This window comes from Physcomitrium patens, chromosome 20, assembly GCF_059467195.1.
Source record: "Physcomitrium patens ecotype Gransden chromosome 20, ASM5946719v1, whole genome shotgun sequence".
In the NCBI taxonomy this organism is placed as follows: Eukaryota; Viridiplantae; Streptophyta; class Bryopsida; order Funariales; family Funariaceae; genus Physcomitrium; species Physcomitrium patens.
This window is the reverse complement of record NC_143429.1, coordinates 16204763-16227166: the sequence shown is the minus strand read 5'-3', so window position 1 is coordinate 16227166 and position 22404 is coordinate 16204763. Positions and strand designations below refer to the sequence as shown.

The 22404-nt window shown below is 33.1% G+C and overlaps 2 protein-coding genes across 2 annotated transcripts; both read left to right on the top strand.

Moving 5' to 3' along the window:
• Positions 1-4098: 4098 nt before the first annotated feature.
• On the top strand, positions 4099-7195 carry LOC112273017 (malate synthase, glyoxysomal). Its single transcript, XM_024501320.2, has 7 exons — positions 4099-4241; positions 4447-4850; positions 4994-5265; positions 5436-5727; positions 5846-5935; positions 6067-6496; positions 6754-7195. Exons 2-7 carry the CDS (start codon positions 4470-4472, stop codon positions 6966-6968), a joined length of 1680 nt encoding a protein of 559 aa, XP_024357088.1. The 5' UTR covers positions 4099-4241; positions 4447-4469; the 3' UTR covers positions 6969-7195.
• Positions 7196-8628: 1433 nt separating this feature from the next.
• LOC112273061 (uncharacterized) lies at positions 8629-11667 on the top strand. Its single transcript, XM_024501405.3, has 9 exons — positions 8629-8940; positions 9519-9584; positions 9725-9805; positions 10027-10080; positions 10251-10319; positions 10467-10529; positions 10882-10964; positions 11131-11196; positions 11488-11667. The coding sequence occupies exons 1-9, from the start codon at positions 8647-8649 to the stop codon at positions 11528-11530; spliced, it is 819 nt and encodes a 272-aa protein (XP_024357173.1). The 5' UTR covers positions 8629-8646; the 3' UTR covers positions 11531-11667.
• Positions 11668-22404: the final 10737 nt, after the last annotated feature.

Genomic DNA, 22404 nt, shown 5'->3' with positions numbered 1-22404 from the left:
ATCTAATTTTCTACTTGGAGCAATTGTTTGCACACAAATACCAGTATAAGTCTTCTATGTGCTCAAAAAGAATTTATTCCAATCCAACTTACAAATCATGAAAAAACGTCCAAAAACCATACTAATGTTATTTGGCCGCTAACTTAAAGGCAAACATTCCAGCAGTGATTTCTCCTTCTCCAACCATTAACTTCAACTTAAAATTGGTGTGTAGCTTGATCTTTAAGTCTTCTAATACTATGCCAAATATCACCTTCATCTGACTATTAAATCTTTAAATATCATAGAAACCTTATCCAACTCTAAATTGCCAACTTCCAATATCTTCTTGTACTAAAATCTAGATATCTCTCAATTGCACATCTAATTAATTAAGCATTTTTAAATTTTATATTGTACAATATAATTTTACTTAGCACATCTAATTAATTAAGCATTTTTAAATTTTGAATTATGGATGTGACACCAATTTTATGAACTAGCTAAGAGTGATAGTTCTAATTATATTGCATAAATTCTAAGTTGCCATAAAAAACCTTAACTTTGAAAAAAAATTACAAAATTAAATCAAATCCTACAAAAACAAGCCTTACATCTCTAGAATAAGCTTCAAGCTAGCTCTTGAATTCTAATTGCCGAACTTCAAATGAAATCCTATTTTGTCCTAGGTTGTTGTTTTAGTAGCTAGAGATGTGATTTTGATCCTATCTTACAAATGGTCAACCCCCGGATATCAATCTAACCTATCCTAGGGGTTTTTTTAGCCCAATCCTACCCTCAACTTAACCTTAGTATCAACCATATTAATTATTTACCTCTTCTTACTTAATTTTATCAATTTATGGTCTTTCTAAAGCAATAAAAGAGTCTCTATAGCCTAGAAGGTAAAATTACTAACCAACTTTTAATCTACTAAATATTAAGACAAGAAACTAACTAAGAGGCTTTTATAAAAGCCATGTTTAAATATCTTAAATTATTATTTAACTAAGATAATTAGATATTAATTAGAAATTTATTTTTGATTATATTCTTACCATATAGTTGTATTACTTCATGACAACGTTATGATGGATCTTGATAGACTTTGGTAGTCTTAATTAATTAACATTAAAATTGGTTTTTTTTTCAAATAAAATATGTTTTAAGTCTATGATAATCCAACTTGTTATTAAAGGCAATTAGTCTTGATATTACAACAAAATAATCATACATTGTTTCTTATGTAAAATTAAAGTTTTTTTTATAGTAGATCTTGATCTTTTTTGTTGTTGATCTTTCTTTAAATGTACCTTTATTGTTACATGGAGCTTTGATAAATAATTTTTCAAATCTTTTGTAATAGGATTATTAACTTTTTAGAAGATAAAAGTATTAAGTTATGGATAATAACCATAATTTGCATAAAAAGGTATTTGTTGAGTAAAAAAATGTATTATATTATTATCAAAAAACTTTGCTAATGGCAAAAGAATTATTGAATCATGTTATTGATAGTTGATGGTATATCTCAAGTATTGTTCTAAAACTTGATTCACTTGTTTTGTTTTTTAAATAATTTAAGAATAGAAAATAGAAGATAATTTTATATCTACCTTAAATATCTTAAAAATGATTCTCTAAAATTTTGATACAAATTAAATTCCTCTATTTAATATAATATCTTTAGGCAATCAAAGATAGCAATAAATATTATTAAAAAAAATAGATATTTTTTTAATTATGATAGTTTTGATACATAGTACAAAATGTGCTATTTTGATAAAAAAATCTATTATTACAAATATTAAGTCATATAAACTTGAGATTATAAGTTCTATGATAAAATATACACAAGTATATAATTGTTTTATTATAGATAATGGCTAAAGAAGTCCATAAAGTGAATGATGATAAGTTTTTGATCTTAAGCAAACATCATACAATCATACAAAGACTTTAATTTCTTTTCATATTTGAGACTACCAAAAATCTCTTAATATTATTTTCTAAGTCTTATTGTATCTCAAATATCTTATAACTTAGAAGTTGTGAGAAGCTTGAAGAGCACATAGTCGTGTTTCACCTTCTAAAATGTATAAACATCTCTTAAAATAGAATAGATTGTTATTAAATTCAAACTTAAAAATATCATGAGTTTTAGGATGATTGTTTTCAATATCATAAATAAGAATATCTAAAGACATACTTGATCAAATTTGCTTCAAAAATGTTGAATTAATAATCAATATTGATTTTAAAGGTTGAAGATGAAATTACTTTAGCTTTGAAAGAATTGATTATAGTTAAATAAAAGCTGCATTAAGAATTTCTTTTGATGCAAAATAAAAATGTTTAGAAAGGATTTTTGACAAATCTTATTGTTTTTTTAGTTAGTAAGTGATTTTGAATTCAAATCTTAACAAAGACATGCTCCAACAAGTTTGGCAATGATTTTGAATACATACCAATATAAAACACTTCAAATTCTTATGATTTGTATATATGGTGATTAGACTTGAAATTCTTTCTTAGAAATGATATTATTCTTGAAATGAATCTACAATTACAAGAAGTTTATCATAGATCTTGTAGTTGATCTTAGATGCTAAATTTTTTCTTAAATAAAAAAAACTATTGATTGATATTTGTCATTTACTTCCATTTATTACAATATTGCATCCAAAGCAAAGTCCAATGCATTTGCTTCCATAAAAAATGCCTTTGAAAAATTGATGTGATACAAAATTGGTACAAAAAGAAAAGTTGTCTTCAATGCTTTAAATACCTTTTTTTATTTATTTATTCTATTCAAGTTTGTCTTTATAAGTAAAATGTATAAGTGAAGTTTCAACTTGAAAAACATATTAATAATGATTTGATAGCAATTAGTAAATTCCAAAAAATATTACATATTTTTTATTGTTTTTAAAATCTTTCAATTCATAATAATTTAAATTTTCTTAAGATCTATTACTAGGATATTATTTGAAATTATTTTAAATTTAAAAAAAAAATATATATATATATATATATATATAGGAGAATGTTAAATGAATCCAAGTTCTTACTAAATCAACCCACTCATCTTAACCATCATAAAAAGAAAATGACTCCTAGATTTGTTTCTCCACTATTGGATTTGCAATCAAGAGGAATCTACGAGTCATTTTTCCACTATTCTTCATCAAGAGTGCATCTATTTAATGTTCACATATATATATATATATATATATAACAAAGAAATTAAAACTTATTGAATACAAGAAACCAAACTTTTTTCTTTAAATATATTCTATTTGAATAATTATAATACTGATTGTATGCCCAAAGGCTTTTCACACCATTAAATTCAAAACTTCTTTGCATCTTGAGCAAAGGGAAATGGAACCATAATAATAATAATCCGAAACATGAATCTGAGCCCATTTCGGTTTTGAAGGGAGGGTGTCCAGTAGTCTCATAGGACACGCAAGCCCTAAGACGAGCCCACTTGGCGGAAGCTGATGACGTGGACGGAGTAATGGCTCCAGCTAGACATCCAAGTCACGACTGACTCACCTCCACGACGGCGAAGGCACACAAGGGTGCCGTCCCACACTCTCACACTCACGCAGGGAGTCACTCGAGTAGGATGCGAGTATTGCATCAGTGCATGGTATCTTCATTCAAGCTGTGGGCCACCACTCGTGCTCTTGCCCATCACTTACATGCTGAACCCCCTGATAACTCTGATTCACCATCAGCTTACCGTCCAAATCACGTTAAAGTTGGTGAGAAAGCTTCGTCTCCGTTTTCGGTAGAGGTGCTCGTTTTGTGCCAGACTGCCGTTTTGGAAAGGGTTTCGGTTTAAAAAATTATTGTCTGCTACTGATGGGTCGTGAGAAAGCTTCGGGTCGGGTAAAATCACGCCAGGTAGCTGCGTCGGGGAAAAAGCTGGAGCGGGCAAAGAGAATTGGGAAAACCCGCGTCGTGGAGTGCACTCAGCAACTTACTCTTCCTATCTTCACGTCAGCGCCGACATGGCACCGTTTCTGGAGATTATCCCAACCGTTTTCCTCAATTTCTTTTTCGCACCTCGCATGAATAGTCTACTATTTTCTTCATGGGATCGGGGACACATTCAGCTCTCCTTGATCACTTGCACCAGATTCTTGCACTCCTCAGTAATTCAGGACTCTCCACACACTAGCAGTCTCGGAGATATCACGTTGGCCTTGGAGAAGCTGTACTTGCCGATTGAGCCGAAGAGCTGCCAACAGGTTTCGATTGTGTCTCCAGCTTGTTGCTTTGCTTTTATTTTCTGACGAGGTGCGAAATGTTTTTGTGATGCAGTTGCATGCTTGCGATAGAGTTGGAATAAAAGTTTGGCATCACGTCATGGTTCCGGGGGTACTGGGTTATTTAGCGGATACAATTCATGGATATTTCTGTTTTCTGATTGAGGATGTGAAATGTCTTGTGCAGAGTTAGGCTCTTAGTCATCCGACATGGAGATCTACAACCCTTCCTCGCAGAAGCGGTCAAGGAACCCGGAGATGTCGATCCCCGCGGGAGTGCGCATTCGCGGACCCATGAGGCCGGAATTTGAGAAGATTTTCACTCGGGATGCTCTTGAGTTTGTAGCTGAGTTGGAGAGAAAGTTCAGGCCGAGGGTCAAGTATATCTTGAAGTGCAGGGAGGAGCAGCAGGCGCGCTATGATGCTGGAGAGCTTCCCAGTTTCGACCCCGCCACGAAGGCGATTCGCGAGGGAGAGTGGACCTGCAGCTCCCCCCCAGCCGCCATCGCTGACCGGCGGGTGGAGATCACTGGCCCTGTTGAGCGGAAGATGATTATCAACGCCCTCAACTGCGGCGCCAAGATGTTCATGGTCAGTTTCTGTCAACATCTCATCATTCAGTTTGTTAACAGCAATATGAAGGATCTGTATTTGTCTAAGTGGAATTGAGCTTTGATATCTGAAGATTCGATGTTCGTTTGTTTTCTAACGATGAACTGGTCTCCTACTTGCAGGCGGACTTTGAGGATTCTTTGGCCCCTACGTGGGACAACATCATCTCCGGGCAAATCAACCTAAGAGATGCCGTGAACAGGACTATCACGTACGAGGACAAGGCTCGCAACAAGACCTACAAGCTGAACAGTAAGACGGCTGCGCTTCTGGTTCGCCCTCGTGGCTGGCATTTGCAGGAGTCGCATATCGAGATTGATGGGGAGCCTGCGACAGGCGCTTTGATCGATTTTGGATTTTACTTCTTTCACAACCACGCCAGCTACAGAGCGAAGTATTTCTCTTGATTTAACTGTGATTGACATTGAGACTTCTGGATTGCTCGGCTTAGTAAAGAGGTCTTCGTGTTCCGAGGCTCTCAGGCTTTTTTGTTGCAGTTTTTCGAAATCGGATACTGCGGCAGTTTTTGAAATTTCATTGTGGTTTTTGATGATTTCTTTACAGGCATGGTGGCTACGGACCTTTCTTCTATTTGCCCAAAATGCAGCACTCTAGGGAAGCTGCAGTGTGGAATGCGGTTTTTGACCATGCTGAGGACGTCTGCGGGGTGCCTCGCGGCAGCATTCGCGGAACAGTGCTCATTGAGACACTGCCAGCAGTATTTCAGATGCACGAGATCCTGTACGAGCTCCGCGAGCACTCCGCAGGGCTTAACTGCGGACGTTGGGACTATATCTTCAGCTTCATCAAGACTGTCCGTGCTCATCCCGACAGGCTACTCCCTGATCGTGTGCAGGTACCAAATTTTAGATTCCACCTTTTAGACCACTACACGCACAAGGTCATTGTGGTGAGAATGTTACAACCTTTGATCTTGGTTGACAAAGTACTCAAGAGTTCGTCATGTTTATCAGGTTGGTATGACTCAACACTTCTTGAAGAGCTACACGGAGCTGTTGATTCAAACCTGCCACAAGCGCGGCGTACACGCCATGGGCGGCATGGTAAGTGATAGACCCTCATTTTCTTTGATCATTAGTCAGGCTAGTAATGCTTTCGGTTATGATTATAGTTATCATCTCTTTCTGAAGAGCAACTCAAAATGGGGAGTCCTTGTTTTGTGGCATGGTAATAGGCTGCACAAATTCCAATCAAGGACAATCCCGCCGCAAACGAAGCTGCTGCGGCACTTGTTAAGGCTGATAAGCTGCGTGAAGTCCTTGCCGGGCACGACGGTACCTGGGCTGCTCACCCAGGCCTCGTCCCCCTGGTGCTCGAAGTATTCGACCAGAACATGCCCAAGGCTAACCAGTTACATGTGAAGCGTGAAGACGTGAATGTGACCTGCGCAGATCTTCTGCAGATGCCCAAGGGGACGAGAACCCTAGAGGGGCTTCGATTGAACACCAGAGTTGGAGTTCAGTACCTGGCAGCATGGATGACAGGAACAGGATCTGTGCCCTTATACAATCTCATGGAGGATGCTGCAACCGCTGAAATCAGCCGCGTCCAGAACTGGCAACAAATCAAGTATAATGCCGTCCTCGATGGTGGCCTCGTGCCAGGTAAATCTTCATCCGACATGTCGATTGGCAACTGTATACATCATCCTGCATCTTTTTTCGCGAAAAGGGATATGTTAATTATAAATTCCGCAAGCAGATGAACTTTTTTCTTTTAATCTTTAACTCGACTTGGTAATGTGCAATGTGACCGGCCGAGCTTGTAATACTCTGTGAGGAAACCCGTGAAACTTTTTCAATAGTTGCGAAAAAAGCTTTGTTGCCATTGTCTCGTTGGGCCTGATTGCTGCTGTATCCAGGCATGCGAGTGACGAAGGAGCTGTTCGCCCGGGTGTTGGACGAGGAGCTCGTGCGCATCGAGAAGGAGGTGGGGCCTGCCAAATTCGCCAACGGGCGTTACCAGGAGGCGGCCAAGTTGTTTGCCAAGCAATGCACAGCGCCTGTGTTGGATGATTTCCTCACCCTGGATGCGTACCGCAACATTGTAACGTTCGCTCCTACTGCTCGCATGTGAAGCTCTTCCACACGAGTTCGAGGTTGTCTTTGGATCATGTGCAGGATTTGGCTTGCAGAGAACTTGTACATAGTTCTGAAGCTGAGGGTTTCTTAGTTTGAACAATGATGTACCGCTTGGATACAACCTAGTAGGGTGAGTGAGTGAGTGAGTGAGTGCATCAAGCACTATGAGGCATTGCAATAAAAAAATTACTTTGTGGCTGCTCAAACAGTGCGCCACCTCAAGCTCGTTTTTGTGGATCAAGTCATATCTGCAGTTAGGGTTTACTCCTCTCAAAAGCATCAATTCTTACTACCCTCAATAATAAGTAAAAGCAAAGTCTGCGAACTTCCTAATTTCCTCCGTAACTGCTAGAGAGAAGATGTCTCAAAGTGCTAACCAGGGAGGAGGAATACATTTGGTACATGTCCAACCAAATTAAGAATCTGGACAAGTCTGTTCATTTTGGTAATTCAATGATTTGTATTTTTAACATCGAATGATATATATTGTGAAGTGAATACTTTTTTTTTCTAAATTATATAGACTATTTTGATTATATAAATATTATGTATATTCTGAGGTATAAATGTTAATTTTTTTACCACCTAATAATCCAAAGAACATTATATTTAATTAAAATTTAAAATACACTTTTTCATAATATTAAATTATAAAATTTTCATAAAACACTGTTTTTTATTATTATTTTTTAAAAACGTGCATAGAGTCTATTATTTGAATTTACAGAATTATTTCAACATATCTATTGTTTTATATATGTATATATGTATATACAAAATTTTGCATATTATTGAAGAGATTTCTTATAATTAAGAGAAAAGGTGAGAGGTCACAACTTTTAAAACTCATTGATTTGTTGAAATTAAGAAACCTCACTAAATTGGTTTGGTAGTTAGCAAAATAAATCTAAAGATTTGAACATAAAAAGATGAGATAGAATGCATTTTTTCCTTCATGGCATTAATGGTGTTGTTTTTAGAAATTTATGCTAAGCCTATCTTAAGAGATAGTTTTTAATACAATTTGAGAAGTTGTGATAAAATAATGCTTGATATATTTATTAAATTTTTTAATGGATTTTTATAATATACTTTTTATAATTGTTAGAACAAAGCTATGAGCTAACATATTTAGACTTATAATAAAATATTGATTCAGTGTATCCTATATTTTTTCTTCTAAAAAATTATTTTATTTCTATAATAATACAAGAAAAGGCTATGTGATTAAAATTTTGATTGAAAAACTTATCTGGACTACTTAAAAGCTATTTATATGAAGAAGAGAAAATAAATAAAAATATAATTAATAATATATATATATATATATATATATATGTTTGAGCACTAAAATACAATTGATAGCATCTTTAATATGCACATTTGATGTTTTACAAGATTAATCATGTAAGTGAACAATGTAGATTGAATGCCTGGTTCGACTCTTTATTAAGCAGGAATGGCATGTGTCCGAACAATGCTAATCGAAAATGGCAGCTCAGTCCTCGCCACTGTTTGAGTGGTGATCCTCGCAGCCATGGAGGGCGTAGATTTGTGACCTAAATCTATATTTTATCTTTAGGAGTTTTGTGGATTTGAGGTGTTGAGTGAAGCTCAAAGGAGATGTGGTGAATGCCTTGGCCAGCTTGGGACTTGCGGTGACCGTGGTAGCGATGGCGATGGCGTCAACGCTAGTGCAGCCTCTCTACTGCTCGACTCCAGCATTCCAGTCCGCTCTTACTCGTAGCCCTGCTGCTCCTTCTACCTCTTCGAAGCTCACGTCGTGGAATGTTAAGAGAACCTCAGCGTTTTTTGGTGATTCTTTCTATACACGATTCGCTTTCCGAGGCGCAGTAAAATGGCGCGTTGCGGAGGAACGGAGCATGAGAAGGAAGGCCGTTGGGGTTGTGCAGGCGAAGCGAATGGAATCTTCAGCGGACGTTGCCACTCGCGCTCCTGATTTCCAGGTCTGTGGAATTGTTTGCATTGCGAGCCATCTTTTCATAAATTTAGCTCAGTGAGTTTGCGTTGTTTTGCTGCTAAATTCAGGACAGCTATTTACTCATGTATTCTTCAACGTCAATTATATAGGTTTCGCTCCCCATGCAGGGCTCTTGGCTTCATCGAGATGAATATTGTCGCTATTTACTGAATAATCTGTGTATTTCATTGCAACGCCTTCAGCGGTGATTTGAATATCAGTTGAAATGTTACAATAATGTGAAAACGTTTGACATGTCGAACGGTTTGTTCTGGCATGATATTCAAAGATTTTCTTTCGAATCAAACATAGCTTTTAACTTTGTGAAACTTATCTACAGCCTAAATGTCTGCTTTGACTTCATATTGCATGAGTCATTTTAATTTTCGTAGAAATCCTGCAACAGTTCAATTCAAAGCTTTCTACGGCAGTTTGCGGCGCGTGCAACTGCAGGTGTATCCGTAGTATTTCTGAGATGCAATATATTTGCTCAAGTCTATGGCAAGTTTTGATTACAAACTAAGATAGACATTATTGTTTATCGATTTCTCTGTGCTACTGCAGCTAGTGGAGCCTCTGACTGGAGACACGTGGGAATTAGAGGACTTTGAAGCATTTCCGGCTCTACTGGTAATACGCACCTCTATGACTTGCATGAGGACGTGCGTAATATAACTTATGATGTGGTTCCTGCCTGTAGCTCGAAATCTTCCCTGTATTTTTATTAGAAAATTAGCAGTTCTGACGTCGTGTATGTCGGCTTGACTCAGGTCATGTTTATCTGCAACCACTGCCCATTTGTGATCCATCTCAAGAAGGATCTTGTGAAACTTGCAAACAGTTACCAGCCGGTAAAATTCGTTTCTATGAAACCGTTATCACATGCTGAAGCAAACTTAATTTGAATACGCCCTTCGTTTCTCCTTGTCGACCTTTTTCTCTACTCCCCTGGTTACGATCCTGTGAATGTGAGTGAATCGTTGAAATCAGGATTAGGAGATATCCTGCGACGTTTGACATGTTTTTAATTTAAAGTTCATTTAAGTTTATTTCCTCTCTCTTCTTTTCGCAGCGAGGGCTTCAAATAGTGGCTATATCGTCAAATTCTGTCGTGACACACCCACAGGTACATGCGTAAAATGCTTTCTAGAATATGTAATTTGTCTGCAGAAGAGTCCGTAAGAGTATTTTTTTTTTTTTTTTTTTTTTTTTTTCTTTTTCTGTACTGCTGGTATGTGAGCAAGTGTTTGCTGATGACAATAAAATTGTACGTCTGAATTACTTTGAGAAGTACAGGATGGCCCTGAATTTATGGCTGAGGATGCTAAAACCTTGAGATATCCATTCCCATATTTGTATGATGAGGTATGTCTTTGAACTTTGCAGCTCTTTGCTTATGCACATATCTATTCGATTTCTATGTGATGGTACTCCGAGATGACTATGAATCATCGTTGTGGAAACGTTTGTTTGAGCCACTATCTGTATGATATACTACACTTCGCGTTGCAGACTCAAGAAGTTGCTAAGGCTTACGGAGCTGTTTGCACCCCCGAATTCTTCTTGTACAAGAAGGTACAATTTTTCATAGTTCCTCTCAACTCTGAGTAGAAAATTCTTCTCGAATATATCGTCAGAAAGCAGCTATTTATGCAACTTGAACGTCGTCAATATGTTTCATGAACTGCTTGAGTATTTTGCCAATATCTGTCACTACGTGGTTCAATAAATTGTCAGTTTACTGCACTAAAGGTTTTTAAGAGTAGAACAGGCTGCCAGACAGAAGAGCTAGAGAGTAGCATATGTTACTTTAGTTTAATCGGTGGTGGGTTTCTCTGCCTTGCTTACTATGTATATGATGACCAATTTTTCACTCTTGGTGAGATATTTTAAGGTTAACAAAATTATGAGTGCTGCTCATGAACAGGAAGGTCCTAGACCCTTTGAATTAGTCTATCATGGGCAATATGATGATTCCCGACCGGGTAATGATATCCCAGTCACGGGCAGGTGAGTTCTTTACCACTTGCGTTTGTAATTAAAAAAATAAATAGCACTGAATAGAAGAATCGAATGTAATAGCTGGTTGTGGCTTTCGTTTAATATGAGGCGATTTCAATGACTAATGGCGGATCACTTCCACTTTACTCATAGATATCTGTTCCACTGTGTACAGAGATATTCGGGAGGCAATCGAGTGTGTTCTGTCAGGAAGGCGTATCTCTTTTCCTCAAAGGCCAAGGTATGACCTTTGTGCTGCTGCTTGGAATTTATGCCGTTAAATTATACTGCCTCATTAGAATTAATCACCTTCTTCAGGTGCAACGATAAACATGTTGAGGAATCTGTGAACAGGGAAACGGTGGGGAATATTTTGATTCTTTATGAGATGAGTTTCGTCTCTTCTAATGACTAGTAGCTTAGAGAATATGAATACATGCAAACTTAATACAAAAGTGAATAGAGGAATAGAAGTTTATGAACTAATAGTGAAGGCGTTTTCACATACTATTTTTCACGTGCAATTTTGCAGTATTGGATGCAGCATCAAATGGGCTCCAGGATCAAACACATAAGAAGTTCTCGTGTGTAAACTTTTTTTTTCTCCCATTTAATGCTTTAGCAGCTAATGTATGCAGAACCACCCCAGATAATTAATTGTACGGTGCTTTTGTATTGAATTTGTAATTCATTCATGAATGTTGCGAAGCAATGTTACATCAAAAGTTTTTGGCCAGTTTGAAGGTTGGGTCTTTTGAGGTTTACTATTTTCTAAGGTAATATTTGTGAAGGATGTGGATGTAACGGATTCCAACACCTGAACTGTGTAGAACAGGGGCAACAATGAGTTCTTTGAATGATAGTGGTAACAAAACGATTCACTTTTTGGGTAATTGATGATATTTTATGCTCAGTAGAAATACCTATCTTTTAACAAGCTTTCTTGAGAGACTGTTACAATATTCATCAGTAGGCAGCATAGTGAGAATTTGGGCGGTAGAATAGTTCAAAGGAGAATTCATGTGGACGAATGTGGTTCTAGTGAATATCCTTCCAACTGGAGTCCACTGCAAGCAATCTCTGGGTTGGATGAGAGAGTTATTAATGTTTCATAGCAACGTATGGCTCAACTAAATGGGTACGTTGACGATGACAATGAAAATCCAGCAATGGGAGTCCCAGTGGAACCGACTTCTCTATGATCGCTGGACATGTTTTAAATTTGGGCACAACATGGTTTGAGAAAAAGTCAGTGCTTGCTAGCAGCATCACCGCAGGTAGGAAGCAATCAGATGGATAGCAATTGGTATGTTTAGCAGGACAACTACGAACACTGTGTGAGGATTACTTCGACCGATGAGCTCATCAGACTTGATCCAGAGCACAACATTGCTTGCAAAGAGTGTGGAACACTGCACCAGCTAATCATTAAATTTTGTCTTTGCTTGGAAAGTGGTCCAAGCAACGGAGAACTTAAGTAATTAGTGAGAGGAACGGCCCGATGACTATCAAACAGGGGCGGCATTGGGCAATCAAAGAACTCTCTCCATGTTCCACATCAGGTGACTGGGACACAAATTGACGGTGTTTAGCAAGGAGATATGGTACTCTCATTTATCCTATTAATCTGAGTTGCAAGCAAAGATCAAATTGGTTGAGTAAGCAAAGATCAAGTCTATTACTTTCTCTACTTGTTAGGTTTCTAGTAGTAGAGTGACCAAGTTTAGGGTTTAAAAAAACACTACAAAATGAACTAGAATTACTTATATTCAACAACTTTCTACAATGAGATTATACTTGTAGCTGTCAAGATAGTCATGCTGCATGTTGAACCCATAACCCTAAATTTAGAAAGAAATTTAGATGTTTTGTGAATTGACTTTGATGGAGGAGATCAAAATTGTTAAGATTTGAGGTTCATATGTGCATGCATTTTTAATCAACAATACATCTTAGTCAGATATCTTATTTAATTTATTTTTTTTGTTATCAATAATAAAAATGTGGATTAAAGAAATTCTAAGAAAAGATAATATATAAATTCAACTTTTTTTGATTAGAATTTCAGACAATATTATTATATCATTTAAAGCTATTATATTGACATGGAATAAACATCAATAATTTTTTAATAGTAATAGTGATGTATTTATTAGACATTGCAGTAATCTAGATATTTAAGGAATGACAAATGTATAGATAGAGTAAGAAAAGAAAAAAAATATATATTTCAAAATTTTTATTATTAATATTAGTTTATTATATAAATAAATAAAATATCAAGTAATATTTTTTCTTTTTAAGAAGTTTAGGTTTTAATATTATATATATATTAGCTTAATTAGTTTTATCAAGGATATGAATCAATAAAGACTTATTTTTAAAAAATATAATAATATAAAATAAAAAAATAAAGAAAAAATTATATCATGAATAATATTTAATTTTTAATAAAAAGTATTATGACATCTTTTGTAAAATAAAAATAAAAAAGAATTTTGAATGAAGATTGACATACAAAAATATTATTGAGAAGACTAAAGATGGCAATAATCTTATTTTTATATAACTAACATGTATATAAAAATAAGATTATTGCCAAATAGAAGCTTTTTGATAATTAAAAGACTTACAAAATAAATATCAAAGTTATAGGATGGTTTTATAATACATTCTTGTGTTTGTGAAACTTGGACCTTTTGGAGGCTTCTTTGAATCTACCAACATCTATTAGACATTTATTGAAATTATCCAAAATCCTCTAAAACCTTCTAAGGCTTAATAGAATCTTTTGGAAACTTCTATAATCATGTTCTATTTTATGTCTATGACATCACCTCTTCATTTAGCTCAAAGTATGACTAAGAAGGATAAAATCAAGTTGATCAAAGATGAAGAGGGTCAAAGATGTATTGCATGGTATCAGCCACATACTCAAGTTTTTTTTTTATGAGTTAAAAGATCATCAATCTTTACAACCAACAATAGTAATTAATATCTTCTATAGTAGACCAAGTTTGAATTTTTGTATCTTTATTGCAAAGTCTTCTTTTAAAAAGTACTTCATGACATTGTTGTATTATAATACAACTATTGGATGAAAAAAAGAAAAATAATCATATTATATAAAATCTTATTTTAAAATATAATAGAATATTATTTAAAAAATCTAAATAAAAATTAAAAAGGTAATAAAAATATTTTAGTAGTAATATTGTATTTTAATAAAAATGGCTTTTACGCACTTTGTACGACCATAAACAAGATAATACAAAGTAGGTTAAAAATTATAATATTATAGATATCTTTAAGTAAAAATAAAAGAATAGTTTTTAGCAATAATTATCTACAAAAATCTTAAATTAATATCTTCAAAGGACCTATTTTGAATCATTGTCAAAATTAGTCCTCAAGGCACAAAACTATGCACTTATAGCAAATATAGAGTTCTTTTAATGTGTAGTGATAGATAGCACCCTAGATAATGTTTCTATAAAAGTTGGATTTAACGAATTTGAGTTTAAAATAATTTTGTGAAAACTTAGCAAAACAACAATTGTTTTGACTAGCTCTATTTTTTGTAGAATAAAAAAAGAATTACATTTTGTTAGATTTTATTAAAGTTTTAGTAGATATATAAAAGAATTTTTGTAGATTCTCAAATGTTGTTGTGTTAGATATTTTTGGTGAAATATTAATCCAATTAATAAGTTTTGATTATATTCAAATATTTTGTGTTTTTTTTTAAATTATAAAATAAAAAAGAAAATAATTTGAAATTAAGATTTAAAATAAATTTAAAATTTATTGAAGTTTAATATTTGTTATAAGATTTTTTAGGATTTACTTAAGATTTAATTAAGATTTAATTAAGATTTAATTAAGATTTAATTAAGATTTAATTAAGATTTATCTAATATTTAATTAAGATTTGATTATAATATAATTAGGATTTATTTAAATTTTAATTAATATTTAATTAGAATTCTATTAAAATTTGATTAGATTTCTATTAAAATTTGATTATAATTTATTTAGATTTTTTTTGGATTTTTAAAGGATTTCTTTGTATTTTCTTTAGAATTTCTTAAGGATTTTTTAAGGATTTTTTAAGGTTTTTTTGAAGTTGAATAAAATGTAATAAGTTTTTTTTTTTAGGTTTTTTAGGATTGCCAAAAAGTATTTCTAAACACCTTATGCATTTTTTTGAGTTGTAAATTAATCTTCAAATTAAGATCAAATCCTTTTAAAGCCAAATATCCAATGTATTTGTATGCTACTTTTTTTACTCCAAAAAAATATGCTTCTTAGAAAGGTTCTACTTCAATGAATTTTTTTGCAAAGTCAATAATAGATATTCTTTGATGTCTACTTGGTTCAAGAAATACTTTATATCAATGTCAATGACATGAAATATTTGGTTGTCATAGCCTAATTTATATCGTGTTTTCATCTTAGATATCCATATCTAATTACATATTTTAAATGAAAGATGTATTACAATTTTAAGATAGGATATGATTACTTTAAGATTCATTAATTTATATAAGAGTTGAGCTCTTGAAACTTTTTGAAAATGCTTCTTTTTTTCTAACTGTGATTGCTCGTTTTACTTATTCCAAAAGAAACCTTCCAACATAAACCTGTATAAGGGGATTCAAACACGGAGAATGACTAGTTGCTTAAGCGTTCACATTAGGGTCACACAATCAATTACCTCCTGAATGTATCGTCTCTATTTCCAATATGTGAACACACAAGGAAACTATAATCTCCTCCTTCACCTTATCCGTCTCTTCCTTATAGCAATTCAGTCATACCAATAACTACTATTTCTACCAATATATTCACCCTCATAATCTCCAACTGTAATATTGCGCCCTCATAACTTTCAGCACACAATTACCCTCATTCCAATCACTGGAATTCTTCACACAGAACTGCCATTCACATTACGATGTTTCACACAAACACAGACTCATTCTCTCTGCTGAACTACAATCAGATTTCAGCATTCAATCTTTCTTCTTTTCAAATAATACCAATCACATTTCCATTCCATAATTCACTTCACAATATTCAGAAACTCTCAATCCTCTTATTCAAAGAAAATAACAATCAAAAGAAAAGAGGTAGCACCAAGCTTACCCCGGCTCACACTATCACAACGATGGCCTTCTGCTTACAACTCTCACAGTCTGGCACCTTAATTAACTTCTACAACTCCTATATATTTTTCCCTGATTCTCCAGATTCTAACCGTAATTCTGTAATTAACCGCTTTTAAGAGCTAAATCACTCATCCGTGCTTCTGAATTTCCTATTATATGGACTATTAATATATTTTACCAATATCTTTCAAAAACGAATTAATATCTATTCTACATAGTGGTTTTATACTTCTTAATATGTTTGATTTTTTATAAAGTTTTAATCAAGAAGTGAAGAAAGTAGGACGTAGTTTCTTGGATGCTTGTAGTTTTATTTTTATATGTAACAAAGTTAGTTTTTTTTAAATAGAAAATAGTCCTAATATTTTGTAATTTAACTTGTTAGATGGTTGAGTAGTCTTTATATTATGCCAAAGAAAAAAATGTTACTAACTTAAAATAAGAGTAGTTCTTTCATTTGGATATCAATTCACTTTTTGGAGCATATTTAGACTTTTTTTAATTGAAGCTTTAATGTAGCTTGGATATCAGCTATTTTTCGTGAAAAGTTATTTATTATTAGGTTTTTAAATGTATTAAAAGATAATATGTCTAATTTTGGATTAAAATCATAATTAAAATAAAATAGAATTTATAGAATAAATATAAGAACTGTATTATTATAGTCAAACTTTGCTAGCAATAAATAAGATGTCTAATTGTCTTGTTAATAATTGGTGGTGTATCTCAAGTATTATAATAATTATGATTTTTTTATTATAATTTACGAATTTTTTTGTGTATTTTTGAAATTTGGTTTCTTATATATATATATATATATATATATATATATTTTATTTTTCATTAAAAATCTTGAAATATTATAAAAGAAATTATTAAAAAATAATAATAATTTAAAAATAAATTTAATAAATAAATATCAATAAGTAGATAATAAAGTAGCTCTAAAAAATATAAGAAATGGTAAAAAAAAAAATTATAACTTTTGAAATATTAGAAATAAAATTTAATTGATTATTTTTTTGTTATGTATTATCTTTATTTTTGTAGTGATTATAAAGAGCTTCAAGGTCATTTATAGACGATGATGTGTGCTACATCAATAGAATGTTACACTTGTTGTATTATGTTATTTTTGTGTTATTCTATAGATGCACACTTTCATAATAGAATTGAAGATTTAAAAGTCATTAGTTGCATGTCTATATATTCAATGAAAAACTATATTAATACTGTATAATAAAAAAAAATTCTTTTGCATATATATTTTGTGGTTATGTCAAGTAAAAGAGGTACATAGAAAAGTAGATGATTGTATTTACATGTACTAAAAGAATTTTCTATTTTGAATTGAAATATGAATTATAAATTGATGTAAGAAGGAAAAAAATTAAAAAATTAAAACTAAAATTCTAAAATCATTTATATAATATAAAAAACTTATCAAATAAAAACTATTCTGATGCCCTTAAAATTTAATAATGATTTATATTGATTTTGATCTTGTAATACCTAACAAATATTTAAAGAAATCAATTAAAATTAGTTTTAGAAATACAAAGAGATGTTTTTAGAAATATTTTTTTAATTACCTTAGAAAGTATAAATATGAATCATAATTATTTTATAAAAATAATTAAATATCTAAAATAATTATTAAAAATATATATATATTTATATAATAATAATTTTTGGTCATATTTAAAATAGAATATACAATAAGTCAACTCTAAATCAATCCTAATCAATCTTTAATCAAATCTTAAATCTTAAACAAACTCTTAATAAATCTTTAGCAGATTAAAAATTCAATAACTAATGATTGGACCATTGATTTTGACTCAAAATTTGTACACCTTGTAACAACTAAATTATCAATAAGTATAAGAAAATTGAAGTAGATTGCACTCATAAAATAAATAATAATTTCAAAACTCCACTCAAGGATCAGCTAGCCTCCTTCTCCAACCTTGATGTTAATATTTCTAAGCCACAATCTCTTATTTTCACCATTTAATTCATGCCAATTTTTTTACAATTTTCAAAAATCAAATCAGCTATTTTTAAGTAAAATCATATTTTAATCCAATTGGCCAATTCATAGATATCTTAGAAATCTTCACTAGTCCTTTAAATCCCAATTTTTAAGACTATAATCCAAAAAATCCCTCAATTACTTTAATCTAACTATTTAATTGATCTCAAATTTTTTATACATATTAAAAATAAGTACAAAAATAAATTTCCCAATTTTTAGTTATAAATATACTAAAAAATTCATAAAATCTTAAAATTTATAAAATCTAAATCTATTAAATACATCATTAATTTTAAAAATCTTTAAAAATCTCAATTTTAATCTAAATCATATGAAACCAACACTCAAAAATCTTTCTTCAAGTTTGCTCTCAAATTCCAATTTCAAGTTGCTGAAGAACCTTGGAATTGTCATAGTTGCATGGTTTTTTGCCTTAGGATTTGATTTCAACCCAAGTTGACAACTGGTCCTGTTTGGTATTATATTACATGTATTCTTACTTGAAAATGCATTGGGCACCTAGCTATAGAAGGTAAATAAAATGCAACAACAATTCTAGCAAGTCTAATAAAGCCTTTAAAAAGCTTCAAGTAATTCCTAATAAATCGAATCAAACTTTAACTTTGTCACGGCCATAATCATGTAAGCTAATAATTACATATAGAAATAGGTAGAAGTAAATAAAAGTAAGTAAAAGTAAGTTAATTCTATAATATTTAATATAGAAGCTTCCTAGAAATTTCTTAGACGCTACTTTGACTTCATAAGTGTCTTTAATTGACTTTTTGGATTAAAAACGTGGTCAACAAGTTGGCCATGTGCCACACATGTTGTTAGCTTGAAGATCAAGCTAACTATGTGGCCCACACGTAGAAAAATTTGCCTTGTAAGTCAAGGCATGTACCTTATAAAGTCAACACATATTGGAGGTCCTATAGAACGTCACCACGTAGCCCCTAGTTAGAGAGTATATATAGAGACAAGAGTAAAGGCTTCTTCACTCTTGTCAACTCCTTTCTTGCTTCTAGTCTAGTTTCAAGGGTCTCTAGTTTTCTTGTCTTTTGGCAATAGCCATTCTAGTTTCTCTTTCAATATATATACTTGTTTAAATATATTTTGTTACCTCTCTTTGAGTGAATGCTCACTTGTTTGAATTGTTTTTTTCATCGAGTTCTTGTCCTTGACAGATTGACAAGAGTGCACTTACAATATCAGAGCTTTGTTTTTCTTGAGTAAGAGTGGATTACCCCTTTTTCTTGACAAGACATAAGCATATTAGAAGTTTGCGGATTACCCACTTCTAAACTGATATTGTTCTTAGTATCTTCTTTGTTATCAAGTCTTTTCTTTTTCTTTTGTCTTGAGCAATATCAGACAAATTTTTCTTCTTAGTATCATTATGGTAGAGCTTGTTGAAATGAAGAGTGCAATGGCACAAATGCAAGAACAATTGAGGGAGTTAATGCTTGCGATGCATCAACTCAATTCACCAACACAGAAAAGAACAAGAATAGCAGAAAGTAGAGATATAGAGATGATCGGAGCTGCTTCAACATCTGCACCAAATCACATTCCTTCTCTAATTGTACAACATCCTGTAAGCACTAGAGAACCAAGAATTGCTTTACCCGAGAAATTTGATGGTACAAAATCAAAGTTTCGAGGGTTCATCAATCAAGTATAATTGGCAATTGAACTTCAACCGTAAAGCTATCCAACTCCAGGATCACAAGTCAAGTTTATTGGCACTCTACTTTCTGGTTTTGCATTATCGTGGTTTTCGTCTTTTCTTGAACAACGAAATCCAATATTGGAAAATTTGGAAGCTTTTTTGGCAGAGTTTCAATCTATGTATGGTGAACACGATGCAACTCGTGTCGCAACAAACAAGATCCAAATTCTGCAACAAGAAAACCGCTCAGTAACAATGTATGCTTCACAATTTCGACAACTTACAATTGACATCAAGTGGGATGATGCTGCACTCATTAGTCAATTTTTTTATGGATTGCAATACGAAATAAAGAAATTGATGCTCAACTTACCTGATCCTCAAACTTAGAGTCAAGCAATCGATTTTGCGGTAAAATGTGACAATCGACTTTTTGAATTTTGATTCGAGAGTCGTACATGGAAATCTCAACGTTATTACTCAATGGCAACATCAACATCTTTGCCAAACGTACATTCGGAAGTAGAAGACATGCAAATTGACGTGGTACATTTTAAACCCCTAACTGAGTAAGAAAAGATTCTTCGTCGTCAAGAAGGATTATGTTTATACTACGGAGAACCTAAGCACACTGCTCAACATTGTCCAAAGAAACAACGAAACTATAAAATGAGGGGTACGGCGGTCAAAGAAGACAACATGTCAGAAAACGGATTCGTCCAGCTATAATAGGGACCGTGCAGCTGGAACCTTGTACAATTCCTAATGAAGGTCCTATCCTCTCTTCAGAACCCTCTTCTTGTTTTATAATAGAATTATATTTAGGACCTAAGAATTACAAAGCCTTTGCTTTATTAGGTTCTGGAGCCTCAGCATGTTTTCTAGATGAACAATTTGTTAAAAGTCATAAACTACCCTTTGTACAGAAAACTAAACCCGTACATGTAGAAGTCATTGATGGCCGTCCTTTGTCTTCTAGAGATGTCACTCATGAAACTCGCCCTATAAAAGTAACAATAAACGGTCATGTTAGCTACATAGCTTTTAACATAATTAAATCCCCGTCCAATCTAGTTATTTTAGGTTTATCCTGCCTAGAAAAATATAACCCTCGAATAGATTGGAATTCTCGTAAACTTGACTTTTCCCAAAGCATTATTAATAGTTCTACCAAGCAAGTAAAAAGTTATAAATCTAGTATAATAAAACCCGTACTTATAGGTGCAAAAGCATTTATATACGCAGCAAAAGAAGGATCAACTTTTGCTATTTATGCTGCACCTATTTCTGAAAGCGTAAAGACTTCAAGTGGCATTCCAAGTCAATATCAGGATTATCAAGACATTTTTGAAAAAAAGAATGCAGATATTCTTCTTGAGCATCGCCCATATGATTGTTCAATCGACCTCAAGGAAGGAACTTAGCCACCATTTGGACCAATTTACAGTTTATCGCAAGATAAGTTGGCTGAACTCAAGACATATATTGACGAGAATTTAGCGAAGAATTTCATACGCCATTCAAAATCTCCAGCAGGAGCTCCAATTCTATTCGTAAAGAAAAAAGATGGATCTTTGGGAATGTGTGTTGACTATCAAGGACTCAACAAGATCACAATCAAGAATAGGTATCCATTATCTTTGATATCAGGACTCCTTGACCAGTTGAATCAAGCTAAGATTTATACAAAATTAGATCTAAGAGGAGCATATAATCTAGTACGAATCAAGGAAGGAGATGAATGGAAGACTGCGTTTCGAACCAGGTACGGAAATTTTGAATATAATGTCATGCCTTTTGGAGTCACGAATGCACCAGCTAATTTTCAACATCTCATGAATGATGTATTTCGTGAATTCTTAGACAATTTTGTCGTCTGCTACCTAGACAATATCCTGATCTATTCTAACAATGTCGAAGAGCATGAAATACATGTTCGTCAAGTATTACAAAAACTTAGAGATGCAGGATTGTACGCCAAGATAGAAAAGTGTGTATTTTATACTACTCAAGTTGACTTTTTAGGATACATCATTTCAAATGATGGTCTCATGATGGATTCTAAGAAAGTCCAGACAATCATGGATTGGAAGATTCCAAGGACAGTAAGAGATGTCCAATGTTTCTTGGGATTTACCAATTACTATCGGATCTTCATCAAAGACTTTTCACGAGTTACAGCTCCACTTACACGCTTGACCAATAAAGACAAATTCCAATGGAATCAAGAAGCGGAAGCAGCATTTGAAGCCTTGAAGACATCGTTTGTATCTGCACCAGTCTTATATCGTGTTGACTTTTCTAAGGCATTTTTTATGGAAACAAACACATCAGATTTTGCCTTGAGTGCAGTTTTGTCACAAATGGGAACAGATGACAAACTTCATCCGATAGCTTTTCATTCAAGAAAATTCTCAGCAGCCGAGATCAATTATGAGATCCATGATAAAGAATTGCTTGCAATCATGGATTCCTTTTAAGAATGGCGTCATTATCTAGAAGGCGCTTCTAGTCCAGTCACTGTGTATACACATCACAAGAACCTCAAATATTTCATGACAGCACGCG

What these genes read in the sequence shown, in the direction of transcription:
- LOC112273017 (XM_024501320.2), top strand. Translation starts at nt 4,470, where the DNA reads ATGGAGATCTACAACCCTTCCTCGCAGAAGCGGTCAAGGAACCCGGAG. An exon ending in GCGGCGCCAAGATGTTCATG is followed by an intron (nt 4,851 to 4,993) that starts GTCAGTTTCTGT and finishes TCCTACTTGCAG; the next exon opens with GCGGACTTTGAGGATTCTTT. An exon ending in CACGCCAGCTACAGAGCGAA is followed by an intron (nt 5,266 to 5,435) that starts GTATTTCTCTTG and finishes ATTTCTTTACAG; the next exon opens with GCATGGTGGCTACGGACCTT.
- LOC112273061 (XM_024501405.3), top strand. Translation starts at nt 8,647, where the DNA reads ATGGCGATGGCGTCAACGCTAGTGCAGCCTCTCTACTGCTCGACTCCA. An exon ending in AAGCATTTCCGGCTCTACTG is followed by an intron (nt 9,585 to 9,724) that starts GTAATACGCACC and finishes GGCTTGACTCAG; the next exon opens with GTCATGTTTATCTGCAACCA. An exon ending in CTGTCGTGACACACCCACAG is followed by an intron (nt 10,081 to 10,250) that starts GTACATGCGTAA and finishes TGAGAAGTACAG; the next exon opens with GATGGCCCTGAATTTATGGC.